This window comes from Bos indicus x Bos taurus, chromosome 24, assembly GCF_003369695.1.
Source record: "Bos indicus x Bos taurus breed Angus x Brahman F1 hybrid chromosome 24, Bos_hybrid_MaternalHap_v2.0, whole genome shotgun sequence".
Lineage (NCBI taxonomy): Eukaryota > Metazoa > Chordata > Mammalia > Artiodactyla > Bovidae > Bos > Bos indicus x Bos taurus.
The window spans coordinates 50,101,520-50,123,652 of record NC_040099.1 but is presented as its reverse complement, the minus strand read 5'-3'; the positions used below and the strand labels follow the sequence as shown (position 1 = coordinate 50,123,652).

Here is a 22,133-nt window from a genome sequence, read left to right as displayed (position 1 = left end):
TTTTGTTTCTCATGATTTAGTTACACTCCAAACAGCTGACATGTACACACACACATATATATACTCTCATTTTACCTTTGGTTTCCTTCGTTTCTTCGTCAATAAATCTGTGATAGAGATTTCTGGCCACAGAATTCATAGACTTTTTTGGTTGATGTAGGATCTTATATTTACTAACAACTGCCTTGTTGATTTCTTTAATAACATCATTAATGTGACAATAGGTTAAGCGGGATTTCATGTACCTGTAAACAAAAAGAAAATGATTAATTTTTTAAAAGAATCATCATACAAAATTGTTTTCTTTGAAGAAAAATATTTACATATGGTGACTTTATACAGTCAAGCTACTTTATACAAGCTACTAGCACTCTTTGGAAAAATACTTTATAGCAACTTCCAAATAAACTAGATGTGTCTCAACCACTGAAAAATTAAGTAGAGGCTACAATATATTAGTGCTTATCTCCCCTACTTATATCTGGATGCAGAAATCTCTATCCCTACTCCTTACAGAATTACTGTAACAATTTAAGTTAACAATTTAATCTCAAACTCTGATTCCAATGGATTAACTCCAATTAATAATATTAACATAAATATTAATATTGTTATTAATATTAATTATTATTAATAAAATTTTCCAACTAATAAATATTTTTAAATGTTTGTAAGCAAGGGGAAGAAAAATTTTAGTATTAATAATTATATAACTCATACCACTTCAGTTTTCTGCAGAAACAGATCTGCTCAGAGAAATAAAGGGAAAAAAAAAAGGGAGGAGGAAGGGAAAATGACAAAGAAGACAACAGAGATGAAGAGCCAACAAAGAAGAATTGATGGTGGACGGGCTGCAAAGGAATCAGAGGGCCCGGAAGTTAAGCTGCCTGGCAGAGGAGAAGGATGGACAGCCTCACTCGTTTCGCGCTCAAATGGCCTTAAATACTATCTGAAAGTGAATGTGAAAGTCACTCAGTCACTTTGTGACCCCACGGACTATAGCCCACCAGGATACTCTGTCCATGGAATTCTCCAGGCAAGAATATTGGAGTGGATAGCCATTCCATTCTCCAGGGCATCTTCCCAACCCAGGGACTGAACCCAGGTCTCCTGCACTGCAGGTGGATTTTTTACCATCTGAGCCACCAGGGAAGCCTGCAAGAATACTGGGATCCTGCTTCAAGGAATCTTCCCATCCCAGGGGTTGAACTTGCATCTCCTGTGTCTCCTGCATTGGCAGGTGGATTAAGCATTGTCTCTTTGACTCTAAAGCCCATCCTTCCAATTCAGTCTCCCTCCTGCCTGTCCTCGCAGTCACCAGAGTCTTCTTGTTGTTCAGTCACTGAGTTCTGTCTGACTCTTACGACCCCATGGACTGTAGCATGCCAGGGTTCCCTGGCCTTCATTATCTCCTGGAGTTTGCTCAAGCTCATGTCCATTTAGTCAGTGATGCCAATCACAGTCTTAGAATATAAGAATAGGAGACCTTTGATTTTGAGTGGTCTATATACACCCAAAACAAAATTTTTATGATCTGCTTCCCTTTCCCTTCAACAAACCGTGGATTCATTATATTAAACTCTGACCTTCCCCTCTGTTAAAAGGGGCAGTTTTCTAATTGAAAGTTTCTTAATATAAAATAATATATAAATGTTTAAAGAAAAATATTCATATTGACCAAAACCATTTTCATTATTCTCTTTTCTAAATTCATTTTCTCCACTCATTTTTTTTAACCACAATTTCCACAAACAGCTGATGCCACAGCTCAACACAATGAAATTCCTTTAAACTAGCAGTCCCCAATCTTTTTGGCACCAGGGACCAGTTTCACGGAAGACGATTTTCCCACAGACCGGGTCGGGCAGGGTAGGGGAGGATGATTTGGGGATGATTCAAGTGTGATACATTCATTGTGCACTTTATTTCTATTATTATTACGTCAGCTCCACCTCAGATCATCAGGCATTAGACCCCGGAGATTGGGACCCCTGCTTTAAACCATGTGAACTATCCTCTAATTTCCTCAAAACAAGTGCCAGTGTTTTCCACTTTAAATTGCACCTCAGTATCAACTTTTTAAAGATAAATCAATCAAAGTCCCATGCTTGGAACACATTCTTCTTATCCTAACCTTCTAACGTCTCTCATTCGTTAAATAATCTCTTAGTTTAAAAACGAATACTCTACCATGACTATTTCAATATCCTCCCTACAAGGAAGCGTTTTCTTTTATCTCTGTGTTTACTTGGCTACAGCAGGTCTTAGTTGCAGCAGGCGGACCTTCGCTGCGTCACATGGGATCTCTTGCTGTGGTATGCAGACTTTGTAGTTGTGGCACGTGGGTTCAGTAGTTGTGGCACATGGGCTTAGCTGCTCTGAGGTATGTGGGATCGTAGTTCCCCGACCAGGGATTGAACCCACATCCCCTGCACTGCAAGGTGGATTCTTAACCACTGAACCACCAGCGAAGTCCCCAAGAAAGCATTTTCTAAAGACCTTTCTACTGCACTGTTCCTCACAGCCATTTGTTCTTGGCAACAACAACAATATAGAAAACCAAATAGCATCAAACAATTTTAATCACATAAAGCTGTCAACAAAGGAAATGACTGAGTGGCCAAAACAAACAACAAAAACTAAAATGTCAGCCTCATTCTGAGTCTCAGATTTGTGAAACTGCCATATATTTTTCAAGGGGCAACTATGTATATGAAAAGATGCTCAACATCATACGTCATCGGGAAACTGAAAATTAAAACAATGAGGTACATTATACTGACCAGAACAGCTAAAACAGAAAACAACGGACAAAACTAAACGCAGGCAAGGATATGGAGCTACAGAACTCCTGTTCTGCTGGGAATGCAAAATGGTACAGCTACTTAGGGAAGACAGCTTCACAGCTTCTTACAAAGCTAAACAGTTTCACCATATGATCCAGCCACCTCACTCCTAGGTATTCACCCAAGTGAGCTGAAAACATGTCCACACAGAACCTGCACGTGAACGTTCACAGCAGCTTTAGTCGTAACTGCCCCAAACCGGATGTAACCAAAATGTTGTTCCACAGATGAATGGATAAACAAACTACTACATCTACACAATGGATATTCAGTTCAGTCGCTCAGTCGTGTCCGACTCTTTGCGACCCCATGAATCACAGCACGCCCGGCCTCCCTGTCCATCACCAACTCCCAGAGTTCACTCAAACTCACGTCCATCGAGTCGGTGATGCCATCCAGCCATCTCATCTTCTGTCATCCCCTTCTCCCCCTCCCCCAATCCCTCCCAGCATCAGAGTCAGTGATAAAAAGAAATGAGCTATCAAGTCACAAAAAGACACTAGAGAAATCTTAAATGTGTATTACTAAGTGAAAGAAGCCAGTCCAAAAAGGCAACAGCGTATAATTTCAACTGTATGACATTCTGGAAAAGGGAAAACTATAGAGACAATAAAAAGATGAGTGGTTGCCAGGGTCTCAGGGGGAGAGATGAAATGGAGGAGCACAGGGAATTTTTAGGGCAGTGAAACTATTCTGTATGATATCATAACGGTGGAGACGTGACATCACACATCTGACAAAATCCACAGACTACACAACACAAAGAGTGAACCCTACTGCAAACTACAGACTGTAGTTAATATCTAGTTAACAGTATCTAGACTGGTTTAGCAATAGTAACTAATTTACCACACTAATGCAAGATGTCAGCAATAGGGGAAACTGTTTTCAGTTATGAGAACACTGTTCAATCTGCTCAATTTTTCTGTAAACCTAAAAAAAAAAATCTGGATGGACAACTCTCAGGCAAGTAAAATAACCATGCTCTTTGCCCTGGGGAGTCTCCTCCTAGGACTCTATCTCAAGGAAATAATAATAATAAGGGAATTACAAAATAGACCTGTGTAAAAGAAATTTTACTGTACCATTCTTCATAACAACACAGTCAACCCAAATATTTGATAAAGTCCTGCTTAAATAGCTTATAGAGTAGCCACACCATAAAATATTATACAACTATTAACACCCAAGTTTTCGATGACAGTTAATGATGGAAAAATGCTCAATAAAGATAAGTAAATTATATTCATAGAATAACTACACTGTTGTAATAACAATCAGAAACAACTTGTTATGTAGGTGAAATTAAAATACAGAAGGAAATACTCTATCTTGTCTGAGTGGTGGAATTACAGATGAGTTATCAGTCTCACAACAAACACTAACAACACGCATTACTTGTGTAAGAAAATAAGAAGAAATGCAATAATATAAAGCCAAGATGTGAAGCCCTGGAATTATGAGTTTAAAACATGGATTTCCATAACTGGTTCCCTATTAATGTCTTCTATGAAGAGCAATGGAGTCCTTGTTGGGGGGAAGTATCTTGTCCTATTCACCCCTATATTCTTCTCCTCAGTGACCCGGAGCCCAGAACAGAGCAGACCCAAACAAGTGTGTGGCACAAGTTAATGGACAAATGGAAATCAAACAGAGCTCTCTCTGAACTAATTTCAAAATCTATACAACATACTCCCTTTCCTTAAAACTGTAGCAAAACTGAGGCTACTTCTAAAATGTAATTGGATAAAAAATCTGTATCATAAAATGACCTTAAGAGGACTCAGGAACAAACTGATCCATCTCTAGATCTATGACTAGGTTTTACAACTAAATAAAAAACAAAAATTTAAGGATCTTCCACAAAAGATTCCTGCAGCATAATGTAAAACTATTTTAATAAAGATCAATAATGGAACACAGCATATTACAAATAATATATTCAAGGTTTATGACAAACAATCATGTATGCTGATTACTAAAGAGCTGAATGTTAAAATTTATCTCAAATACTCACGCAGGAATGCCATTAAACTCATCAGAAGTTATAAATGGCATTTCTTTAATACTTCTTTGTTCTTTGGGAGGCTTCTTTGTGGGTGCAGGTTCCTCAACTTTGACCGGTTCTTCAGGGTCAAGATCTGATCCGTTAACACTACAGAACAGAGACAAACAATTGTCAGAATTCTGCGGCATAGTGGGAGGCTTTGCAACTGAAAATGACTGGTATTAAGCACTGCTCTTATAATTTTTCCATCTTGTTATAATTTTATAGGCAACATTTTCGTTTTCTATCCCTACTGCTAATGCTTTGAAGATCTGAATAGTGAAGGGATTTCCCCAGTGGTCCAGTGGTTAAGACTCCAAAAGCTTCAAATGAAGGGGGCACGGGTTCAATCCTGCTCAGGGAACTAGGATCCCACATGCCCTATGGCACAGCCAAAAAGAAAGGTTTTTTTTGAATAGTGGAGAGAACACTGAAAAATTAAGTTCCCAAATCTTCAGTAACATAGTTACGTTATTTATGCACACAAAACATGGTGCAAATAATACACATGCCAAACATCTTCATCTGTTATCTCACAGGCTCCTCAAAGTCAGTATGTGTGAAGCTGAATTTAACCTCTAAACAACTTCTCTTTCTGATTTCCCTATTTCTGGATGTTGAAACATCAATCATCTTATACTTCTAATTTACCCCATTGGTTCCTAATATCCCACCTGCTGCAGACTCATTTCAGTTGCCAGCAATGAACGTGGGTACCCTAGGGTCAGTCCTGCTCCATTTTTTGGTGTGGGTGAGCAGCCTAATACAGCTCCTTCTGCATTAGTAGAGTCCAGGAATAGGCTATAGCTTCTAGGCTGTTTAACTGCCAGGGAAGGAAGAAACCCCCGTGCCAGCAGCAAGTCAGGTTGGCTTGACTTCTCCAAACAGAAAAGGGGACACAGGAAAGAAATGATCCAACCCAGGAGTATACAAAGGGAATCCCAAGGACAGGGAGGTGAGATCCCAAGACGACAGCTGAGTACCAGACACAGACAGTGACCAGGCCTGACAGAGGCAGCATGAAGAGATGACCGTGTGACAGGCTGTGAAGATGAAGATGCCCAATGCTTGTAGCATCATCCTTGCTGCTGCTGCTCAGTCACATCAGTCATCTCTGACTCTGTGCAACCCCATAGACGGCAGCCCACCAGGCTCCCCCGTCCCTGGGATTCTCCAGGCAAGAACACTGGAGTAGGTTGCCGTTTCCTTCTCCAATGCATGAAGTAAAAAGTGAAAGTGAAGTCGCTCAGTCCTGTCCAACTCTTCACGACCCCATGGATTGCAGCCCACCAGGCTCCTTTGTCCACGCAATTTCCCAGGCAAGAGTATTGGAGTGGGGTGCCAACGCCTTCTCCGAGCATCATCCTCACATGAATCCTAACCTGAGATTCCACGCTGAGTTTGGTTGATTCTTACCTGTTCTCAGGTCCTGCTGTGTGCATCAGCTAAAAATAACTTTTTCTACCTATACAAAGCTTCTGCTGTGCCCTGGCCCTGAAAGCTGAACCTAGGCCATAGTGAGTTTAGAAGAAAATCCCCCCTACTCCTTGGGCCACATTCTTGCTGGGTGTCCAATGTCCAGCCCAATAGACCTGGCAGATATCCCAAGATGTCCTTTCTTCCTCCATGCATTCATGACCCTGCCCACTAATTTTCTCTTCCTTTTTTTTTTTTGGCCACACTGCTCAGCTTGTGGGGTCTTAGTTCCCTGACCAGGGATTGAATCTGGTCCGTGGCAGTGAAAGCACTAAGTCCTAACCACTGGACTGCCAAGGAACTCCCTAATTTTCTCTTCTTGGAGGGAAATTCCAAGGTACTCTGGCACGCCAGGGACTCTGTTGAGCTTATTTCCTGGAGACCTTCAACTATCAGCAACAACACAGCTCTTTTCCTACACAGCAAGATTCACACTTTCCTTTTAGTTTTCAAATTTAAGCAGTATATTGTTGGTGGAAACACATACGCAAAACTGTGATTATCACAAATGCCAGGGTGATTACCTCTTTAATAGAAGGAGAATCTGCAACAGAAGAAGTGTTGTAGGTACTGGCAGTGTCCTATTTCTTAATCTGACTGGTAGATTCACTGATGTTTATTATTCTCCTTTAAATTGCACTAATAATACTTCAATTACTTTTGTGTATATATGATCCATTTCAAAAGTTAAAATAGTTAAGTTAGTCATGGTATACAAGGGGAGCCCCTTTTAGAAATACAATTTTGTAAATCAACTATACTTCAAGAAAATAAAAAAAGAAATACAATTTTGGTGGCAGAGGACTGGAGAGATGGCAGTGGAGAAATACTGGAAAGACAAAACACAAGTAACTCCCAAATCATAAAGACAAAAGATGATGGAAGATCTCATGGAGCCAGACAATGAGAGAGAGGGAGGGCAGAGGCAGACAAAACCCTGCAGAGACCAAGGGGCTGCAGGACAGAGAGAGAGGTTGAAGACGCCCTGTTCCTGTCTAGGTGATGGGTAGGTAACAAGGAGATAGCCAATTTAGTCTCACATACGCAAACCTGGAGGAGAGAACAGCTCATTTTTGAGACTCCCAGCAAGCAGTTCAAACAGCTGAACCAGATGCCATGTCAAGGCTGGAGGTGGACATCTGAGAGCATTAACAACAGTGTTAAGTAACAGTGTCTTAGGAGATACTTGTAACTTAAAGGAGGGCAGAGAAAAGGGAGGCAGCCTAGTCAAAGATGTAGGAAGACAACTAAGAAAGCCCAGTAGGGCAGACAGCATCATTTGTAAAAGATGAGCAGCAAAATAAAACCAGAAAAGAATCAGGGCTCAAGAGGTAATTGTTTTTACCTCTTTGTGACCTTCACACAATCATTTTCACAAGTATGGTAATAATTAACCGCCAAAAGCTAGGTTTTAGGGGCTTCAGGAGAAAGGGCACAAGAACATCTACTAGCAGCCAATAGACAGAGAGGCAGGACAGGAGTTTCAGGGTAAAAATAGAGCTAAGCCTTTGTTCCTTGAGCTATTTTTAAGATGGGAGGCTCATTAAGTTTATTTTTACCCTAAGGCAGTGTTTCTCAAGGGTCAGGGGAGATTTCCACCCCCTCAATGTCTGAAGGCATTTTTCATTGTCACCACCTGGGTGGAGGGTGCCCTGGAGGAGGGTATAGGAGAGCTACTGATACTCAGTTGGAAGAGAGCAGGCATGCTGCTAGATGTGCTATTTTTACAAAAAAGAACTATCTGACCTCAAATGTCACCAGAGCCGATGTTAACAAACTCTGTTCTGAGGGACTGATCCTTGGGAAAGAGGCAGCACATTTTCCCTAGAGACAGTGGGATAAGAAAAGTGGTAAAGATGGGGGAAAGATTATTCCTCGTGTAAGTGCAAACAAAAGAAAACAACACTGGATAATCACTGACAAAACTGCAAGGATATCGAAAAGCAAAAAGATCTAAAATGCTTGTTCTAATAGTTTTACAAGTCCAGAGAGTAAAAATAATTATAAACACACTTACAAGTTTTGGGTAACTGTTACTTGAGGCAAATGGGGAGGGATGTTTTCTTTGAGATGCTCCACATCTTTATAATCTTCTTCGAGAGATTCAAAGAGTTCCTTTAAAAAAAGAAAAAAGCTCACAAATAACCATCTGTCCTGCCTGTGTGTGTTTTAACATGTTAAAAAGAGCAGGAAAGACTGAGTACAATTACAGTGATGCTGCGTGGAAGGGGTTAAAAAGCACTGAACTCCGCAATATTTAAAAGGAGCCCTTTGGTTTCTAGAGCTGAGTTGGGATGGTGACACATTATTTTTCTCTACTGGATTTGTTCAGAGAACAATTGCTAGAATAACATTACAACAGGCGGGATTGACATTTATGTCTTTCTAAAATACTTCAACCTTGGGAAGCAACTACAAAGTATAGGAAAGATTTACGTTTGTCATTCTGGTAAAAGTGCTTTTGTTGACTTAGCAAGCATTCCCTGGCACCGAATGATAATACATTCCTGGAATGCAAGGACGAGATATTGCTTAGAAAGCTCTGTATATTCTAGCTTGATGAAAATTTCTACTTGATCATAACTGCCTTCATTTTGTGTTGTCTTTATTTAACTTTCCCAAGAATTTGAGGTTATGAACTCATGGAAATTTAATAAGAAAAAATACTCTGTACCTTTGGATCCCTGTCATCTGATTTTCAGTCATCATGTGAACAAAAATTCCAAATAGGCTTTAATCCTGAGTTGGACCTTCTCTAAACCCACACCTAACCCTGGGCCTTATTGGGCAAGGTAGAAATGTAACCATTATTGGTTTGTTTTGAATTTGTATGACATCTTTCTTTTAAAGACCTCGATCACGTTCAGAGATACTGATCTCATTTCAACCAACAGCAGGATAGGCATAATCATGTCCAGTCCTACAGAAAATCCCCTGAAAAATCTTTACAGACACTGAGGATTATAATGTTTGAAAAGGACTATAGAGGCCACCTTGATCAATCCCACTGAACGTATCAAATGGCTCTAAGAGCATAAGGTAATTATGGTACAGACTCTTTTCCCATCCTATCAGAAGCATTTTTATTAGGTAAAGTCTTATTTAGAACAAAATGTGTGTGTGAATGAGGCTCAAGTGGTTTTTTTACCTGAGAATCCTTACACTACAACCTGTAGAAACAGAGAAAGAAATGCAGAATAGAAGGGACGCAAGAAATACTTCAGTATGACCCAGTACTTTTCAGTTAAGGGCACTGAGACTTCAAGAGGAAAAACGACTTTCTTAGGTGGCAGAACATGCTGGGGGAGCCATGGTGGGAGACCATGTCTCCTCAACCCAGGGCAGGCACTCCTCCCACACCACACTCCCAGGAGATCATTTATTTAAATTAAACCTCCCAAGAATTATTTAGGAAATATTCCCTTTTTAGTAAACAAACTGGCTACCAGCATGGAGAAAGAAATACTTCTGGAACTCTGGAGTCCTTTACCCTGGGAAAATAAAATGCAAATAGTACTCTTTACTGTTAATAATCAAAGCTAACAACATTATAAACATAAAGAATCCTTAAGAATTCCCTGGTGATTAGGTGTTTCTATTAACTGCCTTTTTTATTTTGTTTCATCACTAGAAAAACCATTACCTTGAGGGAACTGTTGGTTTGTTCTTGATACTGAATTTCCAATTCCAATTTATTTAGAAGTTCATTTACTACAATGATCTCATCTCCTATTTTATTTAAAATGGTCTTCAAGGTAGGTTCTTGCCCTATTAATAAACAGATAAAACGGAAAATAAAACCTACAGAAAACCATAAAACCTACATGTAGCCAAGGGAACTCTTGGAACAGAGCCTTACCATAAAGGGACACTGAGGGTGAAGAAAGAACAATGTTTCAGACCCCAGGACCTGTCTCCACGAATAATCTTAAGAACTGGTTACTAAGTAATATGATAAAAAAGGAAGGAGGAGGTAAATACAAAGTATCCCCTGAATCTTTTGTTTTTGGAAAATTCTTCCACTATAATAAAGCACTTAGAAATGCTAGATAAAATAAACACCCTTTTGCATGCATAGTTGGGCTCTTAGGAGAAAAAAGGTAAATCTCCAAGAGTTTCAACTTGAAGAAAGATTCACAGACCAGATAGGATGTATGAGCTGAAGCTGCAGTAGCCCTAATGAGGGGGGTGGGGGGCATGCCGAAGCGGGACTCAAGGTGCCGAGAAATGCTGGAGAGAGGAGGTTGTCAACCTCAGCAACCTAATATATTTGGTTTTAATGGGGATAAGAGTCCCGGCTTTGGGCCTTCAAAGCACAAGATGCTGGAAGTAAGAATCCCGAAGGAGGCCAGGACTCTCTTCATGGGATATATCCTGTGAATGTGTAAACCTGAAAAATTCTAATCACTGGCCAGGAAGATAAGCTTACATTCTGGATTGGCCTGCAAGTGTCTGGGGGAGGTAGGGGAGAGTAGCCTGCTCTCAAGTTCCCAACCCCACCGCCAGGCCCCTCTCCCCAGCTTCATAGATACAAGGATGGGAAAACCAGAGAAACTTCCTCCCTAGAAATAAAAGAAGTGAAAAAAAAAAAAAAGAATTTTTAAGGGCACCTCAAAAGCACAAAAGGAAAAACCATCCTCATAACCAAATATTTTCCATCTTCTCTTCTAACAACCAAATCATGAAATACGCCTAAGTGAAAACAAAATTTGACCACATGGAGATTACAGATGCAGAGTGAAATGGCTAGAGTTTCTAGGCATGCAGAGACACCAGCACTTGCCCTCAGAGGATTCCTGAGAAGCAGGAAAGTACATAGAACAGGAGTGGGCGCTCTGCTTGCAACCTAGTAAAGCACTCAGTAAAGGCAAGCTGTTGCAAATCAACAATCTAATAAAGCATTTGACCGAAGGTTCATAACAGCTGAAAGAAATGAACAAATAAATGAGTACTGATGTCTCTGCTGAGACTAATTTCAGGGGGTGAAACAGTTGCTTGGATATACTGGTATCTCAAATAACCCAGTCAGCTAAATTTTAGGGCCCTGTTTGCTGATTTGTAGTAAAGTAAGTGCACTAAGTAAATTTACTACTTTTGATAGTAGTGATCTAGTAAATTACAGCAGCCAAAGTGGCAAATGTATTACTGGGCTTTCCTGAATAGGCTGTAGCACAGAACAAAGTATTCTCCCCACGTGCAAACGACAGTTACCCAGTGTGTAGTAACCTAACAGGTCAGACTGCTTCTGCCAGGCCTCATGCTTCAATGGGGCCATTTGAATTCAAGGTTTGATAGTTTGATAATCTCTAAGTTATATCTATCCAAGAATAATCATGCTCTGAGAAAGAAAATCTAAAGACTACTTATTAAAGATTTAAATGTCCTTTTTAGATTATTCAATAAAAATGGCATAGAACAAGTACTATACTGGGAATCAGGACACAAAAGCTGTAGTCCCAACTGACCATTGATAAGCAGGAGAACCTGGGCAAGTCGCCTGACTTCTAGAGCCTCGGTTTCCTCATATGAGACTGGAGGCTACAGAAGAAACCACAGTTGCTTCAGCTTTAACTTTCTACAGAATACATAGCCACCAACTGTAAACTGGATGAGTCTCTTTATTAGTGGTTCTCGACAAAGGAGGGAGAATATGCAAGTCTCAGAAGGACATGTATAATCTGAAAGGACATTCCAACAGTATAATTTCATTTTTGAATTTTTAAAAAATTATCCATTCAAAATACAAACTACAATAAAAGTTCAACAGGATCTCCCCTGCAGATGGAATTCTGCCTATCAAATCTTTAGTTCTCCTAGGTAAGGCTGGAGAGCACATCATTTTTGTAAACGATATTTTTCCAGGATCCCCTGTTTCTCTGCACTTCAAAATATTTTGGAAGATGGTCACAACCTCCAAGTTTCTGGATGTTTAAAAAATTGATTTCACTTTCAATTAGCTGTTTCCTAGTGATATATATTGATATATATTGATAACCTTCCTTATTGAAGCAGTCTGCAACATGAATTATGGGATACTTCTATCTCTGTGGGTGTTTTCCATTTCTGGTTTTTTCCTTATCTTTTAGTATCTCTGCTTAGCTCTAGAATCAGGAACTCAACATAACCTTAAAATCTTACTACTCAGCCTTGTGTGTCTCAGAAAAACATATAAATAAATAAGTAAATGTAATTATTAGCTAGTTCATTGTTCAATGTAATTTACATTTTAGTATCCTCTGCAATATTCAAAATACGGATAGCAGATTGCTTTAACAATCACTATTCAAAACTGAAAATTACCTTTCTAAGATACATTCACTTAATCACGCATAAGACATCAAAGTGGGACAATAATCAAAATGTATTTTGAAGGTACAAAGTCAGTGGAATCTGTTTTACTTACCACAATTTCTCAATGACAGAGTTCTTTTAATATTGCCGATCTTTTCATTAATATGAGAGCATAATTGTTCCAGATCTGAGGCCATCTTTAAGCCTCTGAAGAAAAAAAATATATAAACACATTTACCAAAAAAAAAACCAAATTTCTGTTCACTTTCAAAATCTAAGAATGGTAAATATCCAGTAAGTCACATCTCCTGGAAAACAAAGTACAAAAACTCATGAGCAATATCTTTCAATTCTGCAAAATTCAGTTTCTAACCAAGGAGATCAAACCAGTCAATCCTAAAGGAAATCAATACTTAATATTCATTGGACGGACTGATGCTGAAGTTCCAATACTTTGGCTACCTGATGCAAAGAGCCGACTCACTGGAAAAAACCCTGTTGATGGGTAAGACTGAAGGCAGGAGAAGGGGATGACAGAGGATGAGATGGTTGGATGGCATCACTGACTCAATGGACATGAGTTTGAGCAAGCTCTGGGAGATGGTGAAGGATAGGGAACCCTGGCAGTGCTGCAGTTCATGGGGTTGCAAAGAGTCAGACACGACTTAGTGACTGAACAACCACCACCAATGTCCAGTAATGACCCGTCTTAGAGCTTTCTACAGTCAGTGCATCCCAAAGCAAGGTACAGAAGACAAGACTGTCATTTCCTCAGAGATTCAGGGGGACAAACATGCTATTTATACATAAAGACAACATCAGTATTTTCTCTGAAAACTTAAATACCCGAGAATTTTAAGGAAAAACACAGGAAGTTCAAAGAAACGGGTCCAGGGAAGTATTTCTCCTATAATGTGGGGATTGGGGCTTTGCTATTGGGGTCGGTAAGGAGGCGGACCCAGGAGGAGGAAATGGCAACCCCCTCCAGTATTCCTGCCGGGAAAATCCCATGGACAGAGAAGCCTGGCTCTTCTATGGGATCGCAAAGAGTCGGCCACGACTGAGCACAGCAAAGCCCACAGGAGGCGGAAGGAGGGGAAGGAAAGAAATCAGGTACTGTTTGTTCACTTCAAGGGAGGTGAAAGAAAGTGAAAAAAGTGAGCAATGAAGTCGCTCAGTCGTGTCAGACTCTCTGTGACCCCATGGACTATATATATAGCCCACTAGGCTCCTCCGTCCATGGGATTCTCCAGGCAGTAATACTGGAATGGGGTTGCCATGTTCTTCTCCAGGGGATCTTCCCAACCCAAGGATCTAACCCGGGTCTCCCGCATTGCGGGCAGACGCTTTACCCTCTAAGCCAGCAGGGAAGTCCGAGGATAGTGAAAAGGTCTAAATAGAGCCTCCACTTCAGCTAAAGCGGCTAAGGCCCGCTCCTCACCCCGGCCCGCGCCGCCCCGGCCCCCCGCCCCGCCTAAACAATGCCCGCTTCCGAAGGGGGGGATCTTCAACACCAGACTCTAACCTCGTGCGGGTCCGGGAGCAAAGGGCCCACTCGGTGGGGTCGCGAGGCGCCGAGACACCGCCCCCTCCCCCACCCAATCTCGGTCGGAAGCGTAAGGTCTCGAGATCCGGCTCCGGGAGCGAAATTCAAACTGCCCGCTGGTACTCGGTGCCGCGCAAGCGCACAGCCGCACTCCCGAACTCGGCGTAGCGCAGGCGCACAGCCGCACTCGCGAAGGCTGCTCAGCGGGCTCACGCTTTTCCGCGTTTATCCGGGCCACAGCTGGGCGGGGCCGGGGCGGGGCCCGGGCTGGGGGCGGGGCCGATCTGGGGGAAAGGCGGGGCCGGATTGGCTCCAGCGCCTAAAACTACCAACACATTTAGCACTCCGACTCCGCGTTTTAACAAGCAGGTGACCTCAGTCGGTCACCGAATCCTTACCGTCCCCCCAGCCAGGGCCCAGCGCTCGGGGGATCAAATCGCGAGCTTCAACACTGGATCGCCAAATTGGCCGCACATTAGAATCACCAGGGCAGCTTTTACAAATTCCAGCGCCCAAGCTGTACCCTCAGTCAGTGAATTCAGACACTGTAAGTGGGATCCAAGCCTTAACATTTTTAAAAGCACACCAGGTACTTCCAAAAAGCAGCCAAGTTTGTGAGCTGTAAGACTGAGAGATCCTCTCTTCTTTCGTGGAGTTAACAAACTCTGTAAGGGCAAATGCAAAAAAAAAAAAAAAAAAAAGTTTAATTCTCTGTAAAAAAGAAGAAAAGTTGCCCAGGGCTGGTGTGGCAGCTACACAGTCATCACGGACCCAAGTTCTGTCTTTTCCACCCACGCCCATGGCATCATGCATTCTGGCGTGAAGTTTTCCTGTGTTGCAAAATAACTGTCAGTACCTTTCTCAGTTCTTTGAGAAAGAACTAGCTGAAGCAGCACCTTTAAAGAGTATTCCTAGAAACCACACCTAATGAGTCCTATCTGCTTTCCATTGGTCACTCACATCTACAAGGGAGACTAGAAAAAAAAATCATTAAAATTAAAAAAAAAATCTGGATAGTTACATTGCACCCTCAACAATAAAGGGTTCTTTTTGTAAGCGAGAAGGAGAACAGAGATTCTGGGGGCAGTGAACAGCTGCCTTGGCCATTTCTACTTATTATTCTCTAAAAGTCTTTTATTATTGAAAGTTTTGAACATATACAGTTAGGAGAGTACAATGAACCCCATGCTCAACCCATCATTGGGTTTTGACCACTATTAATTTATAGCAAATATTGTTTCAGCTATACTTTATCTCCTCCCATCCCTTGCCTCCCAGAATATTTTGAAACATATCTCAAATGTATCTTTTCACCGAAAAACATTTCCATGTTTATCTCCTAAAGACAGAAACTTTCAAAAAAGTGTTTATTTTTAAAAACTGTTGGTTTTTAAAAATAGAATTCAAACAAGATTTACAAATTGTTATTTAGTTGATACATTTCTTAAATCTTTTGATCAGGACATACCTTCATATTTAGAGCCAAAATCCTATAGCAGGATCAAAGCCTTTCATTGTAGGGCTAAATATGCAGCTTAAAATATCAGTTCTACAAAAATAACATAATAACAGAAATTCACCCTGCAGTATCAAGGACAAAAATTATCAGATTATTTCCCATGAAAAAAATGAAGAAGAAGATAGCTTAAAGGCACTGAATACAAGAGAAGGGGGAAATGTGGGGGAAAAATACAGAAATGAGCAATTGGATCATACTGCCTACTTCTGATTTCTCTCTGGGACTTGGCAGGACTCCTTCAGCTGCAATGACAGAAACTCAATCCAAACTGACTTAGGCAAGAAAAAGATTTTATTTGGCTTATAAAATTGTAAAGTGTGTGTGTGTTTAGTTACAGTTGAACCCAGGTACTCATACCTTTAGGAAACCATTCCATCTCTCAGTTATGTGTTCCTCTATGTTGGTTCCATTCTCAGGCAGCCTGTTCCCTATGATGACCACTGGTATCTTCAGATTTATACCCTAATGGGTTAGCAGTTCTTGCTTTCCTAAGAGATCTAGCAAAAACCTCAGGACTAAATCTCATCAGCCTGACTTGGGTCATCTACTCACTCATGAGTCAATCAGTCTATTTGAAATGGTCTGATTCACTAGACAGCCTGGAGTTGGAAGCCAGGACAGCCTTACCCTACAGAGTCTCAGAGTAGGACAGAGGTAATTTCTCAAAGGAAAATCTAGCAACATTTATGAGACAATGGGGACAGGGAGATATAAAACAAAACAAAAACCTGTCTTCTTCAGAGTTATGACCACATATATCCAAGAGGAAAAAAAGATGAAAAGAGCAAGATGTAAGAAATTTCTGGACTGTTCCTTGCAAGAAATATGAGCAAAAGTCATGTGAACTCTAGTCTTCAGGGGAAAATAATAACAACAATAACATCAGTTAACATTATGGGGTACTTATTCTAATTCAGGCATTTTACATATATTATCCTATTTAACCTTTGTACTAAATGTATGAATATTTAGATTATGATCTGCACTTTACAGATGAGGAAACAGAGGCTTATAATTAAGTAACTTGCCCAAGTTAATAGATGGCAAAATGGGACCCTGACCTCAGAACTGGTCCTCTTTCCCATGATGCTCTGCTGCTCCCCAGGAGCCAGGGGTCATTTGCTCCCATGTTTTGTGATTCTGAACCTATAGACTTCCATCATCATTTAATTCCCTCATGACATATCACCCATGAACAATTTTAAATTAGTTATGAATTCCAAGCTTTTCATACCCAATTGACTCTGACAGAAAAGACTTTACTTATATGTTTTGTACTTCTCTGTGTCTTTCTCTTGCAGTTAAGTGTCAAGCTTAACCTCCAGAAGTCCCTAAATCAGAATTAATGAAAGTCTTCACTGTAGAATAAAGATCACAGATTTTTTTAAGCAATAGAACTCTGCATTTCTAGGCAGCTTGGGAAATATTTATTCCAGTGACTAGCGACCAATTGGTCCAGGAAGTCTGGGGACATAGCTTTCATAGCTTTCTGCTGATGGGTCTTCCTTTCAGAAGAGGGAAGGCCCACTGTAATAGATGGACTGTGTTCTGAGATGCCTCATTGATCACGCAAGATAGTCTGAACTTTTAAGGAGTTATTACACCCGAGGCAGATTATGTTTTTACATTTCCTACTAAACTACATTCCTTTGACTTCCCTTTGGTATTTATTTATCTATCTATGGCTGCCCAACGTGGTTTGCAGCATCTTAGTTCCTCAACCAAGGACTGAACCCCAGGCCCACGGCAGTGAAAGCATCAAGTCCTAACACTGGACCACCAGGCAGGGAATTCCCTTTTGGTTTGTTTTTAAAAGCCATTTTCAACTGACAAGATTAAAATCCAAAGCATGTACTTGTCATACAGATCTCACAGGGATTATTCCTCAATTCTCATCATTTGTCATAGCAGCTGAGGTCATCCCAGAAAATCAAACTTCTCACTTTTACAGTGTTTCAAACCCTAAAATGAGTTATACCTGGGGGAGATTTTTTTAAACCAGAGGAGAGAGGAGAAAGAAAAAAGCATACACTTTCACGCTAGTGTTCTTTCTTTATTGAGTCTTTATCCTATGTATAATTTTTTAATTTTACAGTCAAGCCCCAGTTTCTGTGCCTCCAGGCTGCTCTTAACAAAGGCCCAGGGGTAAGTGATAGTGATAGCAAAAAACAGGGAAGCCTGGCGTGCTGCAGTCCGTGGAGTCCCAAAGGGCCGGACGTGACTTAGCGACTGAACAACAACAGAAAGTATGCGGCATCTTCAGAGGCAGGAAAGGAAAGTCCCTGGCAGGAAAACCTCTCTCCCTCTCCTTCCTTTACTCTCTCTCTCTCTCCCACCTCCCATATGTAAAACTGCACCCAATAGTAAGACAAGGAAGATAGAAAACAGAAACATCAGGAGACCTTTTCTTAGTCCCAGCTCAGTCATTAACTGGCTCTGGGAACTTGAGAAATGAATGACTTCTGAGATCACATCCAGCTCAAAGAACTAGATATTTTCCTCCAAAAATGTTTCTCTCTTCCTGTAACTTGCTTTTTAAATATAAATATGACTAGGTAGAGGATAATAGACTTTTAGGTTAGAAAAGAGAACTAAGATTGCCTCATGGATTTTCCTTTCCCTATTACTTAACAAATGTACCTCAAATAAGTTTGTTTTTTTTTTTTTAGAGTCCTTTCCAAAAAATCACTAATAATTGTCAACAAGGAAAAGGAGATAATGAAAGGTAATAAACTTAAAAAACTGATGTCAAGGAGGAAAACAAGATTCTGGAGCAGAGAGGAGAAGCAGAGAATGGCCCAGCTCCTACCACCACCACCACCCCTGAAATCATATTGGAGACTCCACACATCTGAGATTTGAAGGAAATCTGAAGATTAACAACTAAAGGATAATCTTTATTTTTTCTGTCTTCTTGCCCATTGCTCTCTCTCTAACTGGGTCTAGTTTCCCATTGGAAAATGATCCAAAGGTTGAGAATATTCTCCAAAACAGTGGATTATTACTTGAAACTGTGAAAAGCGGAACACTGGTTTAGAGTATCTAACAGTGAGAGAAAATGAAAGAAAAAAGGAGAAAGGAAGGTAAGAAAGGAAGAAATCATGCAAAGACTGATAAGGAAAATGATCTACCGGAATATATATTTAAAGGAATAGCAAGAAATTTTATATCTATGTGAATTGTATACATATTAATTAATTAAAGGTAAGACCTCATGGAAAAGAGAATGAATATAAACAAAAGAAAAAGATGTAAGGAGAGCATTAGACTTATAAATTGAGGCTCCAAACAACAGCATTACAGAACTAGTATATTGAAGTATAATATAAATAGCAAGAAATAGAAAAGACATCATTGAAAGTCAAGTTAAAAGAAAAGCTTAAGATGATTACAGTACATGCAGTTGAAAAAGAAAAGAACGAAAGTAAATACAAAGTCCACAAAATAGAGGATAGAAATGATTCAACATGAGGGTAATTGGTGTCCCATATGTAAAATGCGCGAAAAATGGATCAGAAGACTACAAAAGATGTAATAAAGGTGCTTACCTAAAGGGGGAAAAAGTTAAGCCTCCAGATTTCATTTGAGTCAAATTTATTAAGATATACTCCACAACTAGAAATACTCAAATTATTCAACTTTAAATATAAAGAGTTCTTTAAGCATTAAGGTGAAAAGCAAATTGGCTACAAGAAAGGAAAATGTCAAGGTGCATCAAATAACCACACTTAACTTTTTACATTGTATCAGTCAATATCCTGGCAAGAATCAGAAGGAAAAGCCGAATTGGATAATTGGAGGAGAATTAATAAAAAGGGCTGTCCACATTGTGCAGTCAGAGATTATAGAAGGCAACAAATGATGGTGAGTTTCCCTGGGGTTTACAACCTCAAGGACCAGTTAGTACCTCTAAGCACAAAGACTAACGGTCATGTGAGCCTGGGGTGGTAGCCGTGTGAAGGGGTGACCTGGCAGGAGCTGTGGCCTCTGGTTAGGTTCAGAGCATCCCTGTGCAGCAGGAAGGAAGCTGAGAGAGTAAGTACCTGCTTCCCCTCTCCTTCTACCTGTGGATCTTCCCACTGCCGTTGACTAAGTCAGAAGGCAAAGGAAACTCTTGAAGCAGTTCATATAGGTCAGGTCACCTGGCTCCAGGGCTGGATGGAAAACCATGGGGAGTGGATACTGAGGGACAAGCAGAAGGCAGCCAGGACACACATTTAGATTATGGCACTCGCATACTGACATGCTTTGTGAATTTCATAAAATATTTCTTAGAACAGGCATCAATATTTACATATAAATATTTGAAATCAACTACTATAATAAGTTACATAACTATTTTATTTGACAGATGCTTTTCCCAAAGCTTTTAAAACACTTAATAGATACTATTATATTGATACTGACAAAGTGGGCAGTTGTCCAGTTCTTGAACTGGAGAAGAGTAAGGCTTACCAAATTTTCCAGGATCAATTAATTGTGGAAATAGCTGCCAGTCAGATCTCCTAATAGGTCAAATGAAAGCCAGGAAAGACTGTTTGGGTATCATTTATATCAAGGTGTTCATTTTGCTGAATACATTCTCATTTCCTGGCACTAAGGTGTTTTTCTTGCTTACCTTCTGAAAGTTCTTTTCCTTAAGAAAAACTTAGCAATGAAAAGGAAAACACAGTTAGAATTTCATTTTATTAACTGTCATTATGATGTCCAAGTCTATGTGACGCAGTAATTTCCACGTTTTGGGTAACTTCTGTCTGTGTGGACGCAACCAAACATACTGAAGTACATTTAGTGTAGCAGGTATGTTTACAAATCTTGTGGAAGCTTTGTGTGTGCATGCTAAGTCGCTTTAGTCATGTTCGATTCTTTGCGACCCCATGGAGCCTGCCAGGCTCCTCTGTCCATGGGATTTCTCAGGCAAGAATACTGGAGTGGGCTGCCATAATCCTGGGGATCTTCCCGACCCAGGGATCGAACCCACATCTCTTGTGTCTCCTGCATTGGCAAGTGGGTTCTTTACCACTAGTATCACCTGGAAGCCCATGTAAGCCTTATTTAAAGCTAAATTAATAATAGTTCATGGCTTCCCTGGTGGCTCAGTGGTAAAGAATCTACCTGCAATGTGGGAGACCCAGGTTTGATCCCTGGATGGGGCAGATCCCCTGGAGGAGGAAGTGGCAACCCACTCCAGTATTCTTGCCTGGAGAATTCCATGGACAGAGGAGTCTGGCAGGCTACAGTCCATGGGGTCACAAAGAGTTGGACACGACTGAGCAAGTGATACTTTCATGCATTTCAAAGGTGCTTTTAATAAATTGCAAGATTTTCCATCATTGCCTCAAAGATTTATCAGAAATCAGAACACATTTAGGATTTACTGTATCCCCCCCCAAACCTCCAGATAAACTTTCTGGATAATCTAGAAAATGGTCAGATTGCATCAGAAATCTCTCATGATGCATCATGATACTGTTGTAGGCGAGTCAACAAACCCAAGCCCAGCACCTTTACCCTCCCAATTACTATTGATGTTTGAGACCCTGAGGCCTTCAGGAATTTGAGCCGCAGTTGAAGGCTCCCCGCCGTGTTCACAGTGAGCAACACAATCCCGCCAGCCCACGTGTGCCTGCACCATGAGCGCCTGGTGCAAAGCTCAGCCCTCCGCCATCCGCCGCTTAGCCATTGTGCACATTCTGCAATCGAGTGGCTCTGCTCCCCTTCCCCACATACCAGTGAAGCTGCTCCCAGGACCTCACTAGCCCAGGCTTTCCCCTTGGCCTTTTCCCTCGTATCCAGCATGGGTCCCTCTACCATGTCCTTCACCTCAATGCCCGGGCCCAGCTTTTCACCTCCCCTCCCCACTCCTGAAGTCAGAAGGCAAAGGAAACTCTTGACGCAGTTCCTATAGGTCAGGCCATCTGGCTCCGGGGCTGGATGGAAAACCATGGAGAGTGGGTATTGAGGGGCAGGCAGAAGGCAACCAGGACATACGGTTACATTATGGCACTCGCTTATGCATTTCTGCACTATCCACCCCATTGTTTGTCTGGCCCAGATCTCTTCACCATCATTATGCTCCATGAGTCTTGCCCTGCTGTAGTCCTGCCCCTTCTATTCTACCCTGAATCCCGGCCATCCACGGCAGCTTTGGGTTTGGTAACAGCATTCTCCTTCCTATCATTTGACTCACGCTTGTCGTTGGTTACAAAAGTAGATTCAGAATCGTGATTCGGCCAACCGGAGGGCAGCCAAGTCAGGGAGGCAGGGATGAGGTCAGGACTGAGTGTGGTGATTGAGATGGGTCTCCAGGCTGCCCTGCTGAAATGCTGAAGTTGATGCCCGAGTCCACCCTTGACCTAGGCCCTGCCTGCCCCTCAGCTTCATCTCCCAGCACCTCTTGCTCGTAGG

The 22,133-nt window shown here is 41.1% G+C and overlaps 1 protein-coding gene across 4 annotated transcripts in view; it reads right to left on the bottom strand.

Moving 5' to 3' along the window:
• The window catches only part of SKA1 (spindle and kinetochore associated complex subunit 1), a 31,393-nt gene that overhangs the window by 1,656 nt on the left and 7,604 nt on the right, over nucleotides 1–22,133 (bottom strand). The window contains exons 1-6 of one of the 4 annotated variants that reach the window (XM_027526041.1): nucleotides 14,605–14,836; nucleotides 12,773–12,867; nucleotides 10,013–10,137; nucleotides 8,387–8,484; nucleotides 4,864–5,001; nucleotides 76–245 (exon numbers count right to left, since the gene is read on the bottom strand). In XM_027526041.1, coding sequence (XP_027381842.1) covers nucleotides 76–245; nucleotides 4,864–5,001; nucleotides 8,387–8,484; nucleotides 10,013–10,137; nucleotides 12,773–12,857 — 616 coding nt within the window. In that variant the 5' untranslated portion in view covers nucleotides 12,858–12,867; nucleotides 14,605–14,836. Of the gene's footprint in view, nucleotides 1–75; nucleotides 246–4,863; nucleotides 5,002–8,386; nucleotides 8,485–10,012; nucleotides 10,138–12,772; nucleotides 12,969–14,185; nucleotides 14,379–14,604; nucleotides 14,837–22,133 lie in introns of those variants that run through there. The other 3 variants (XM_027526040.1, XM_027526038.1, XM_027526039.1) reach the window with 3 other exon arrangements.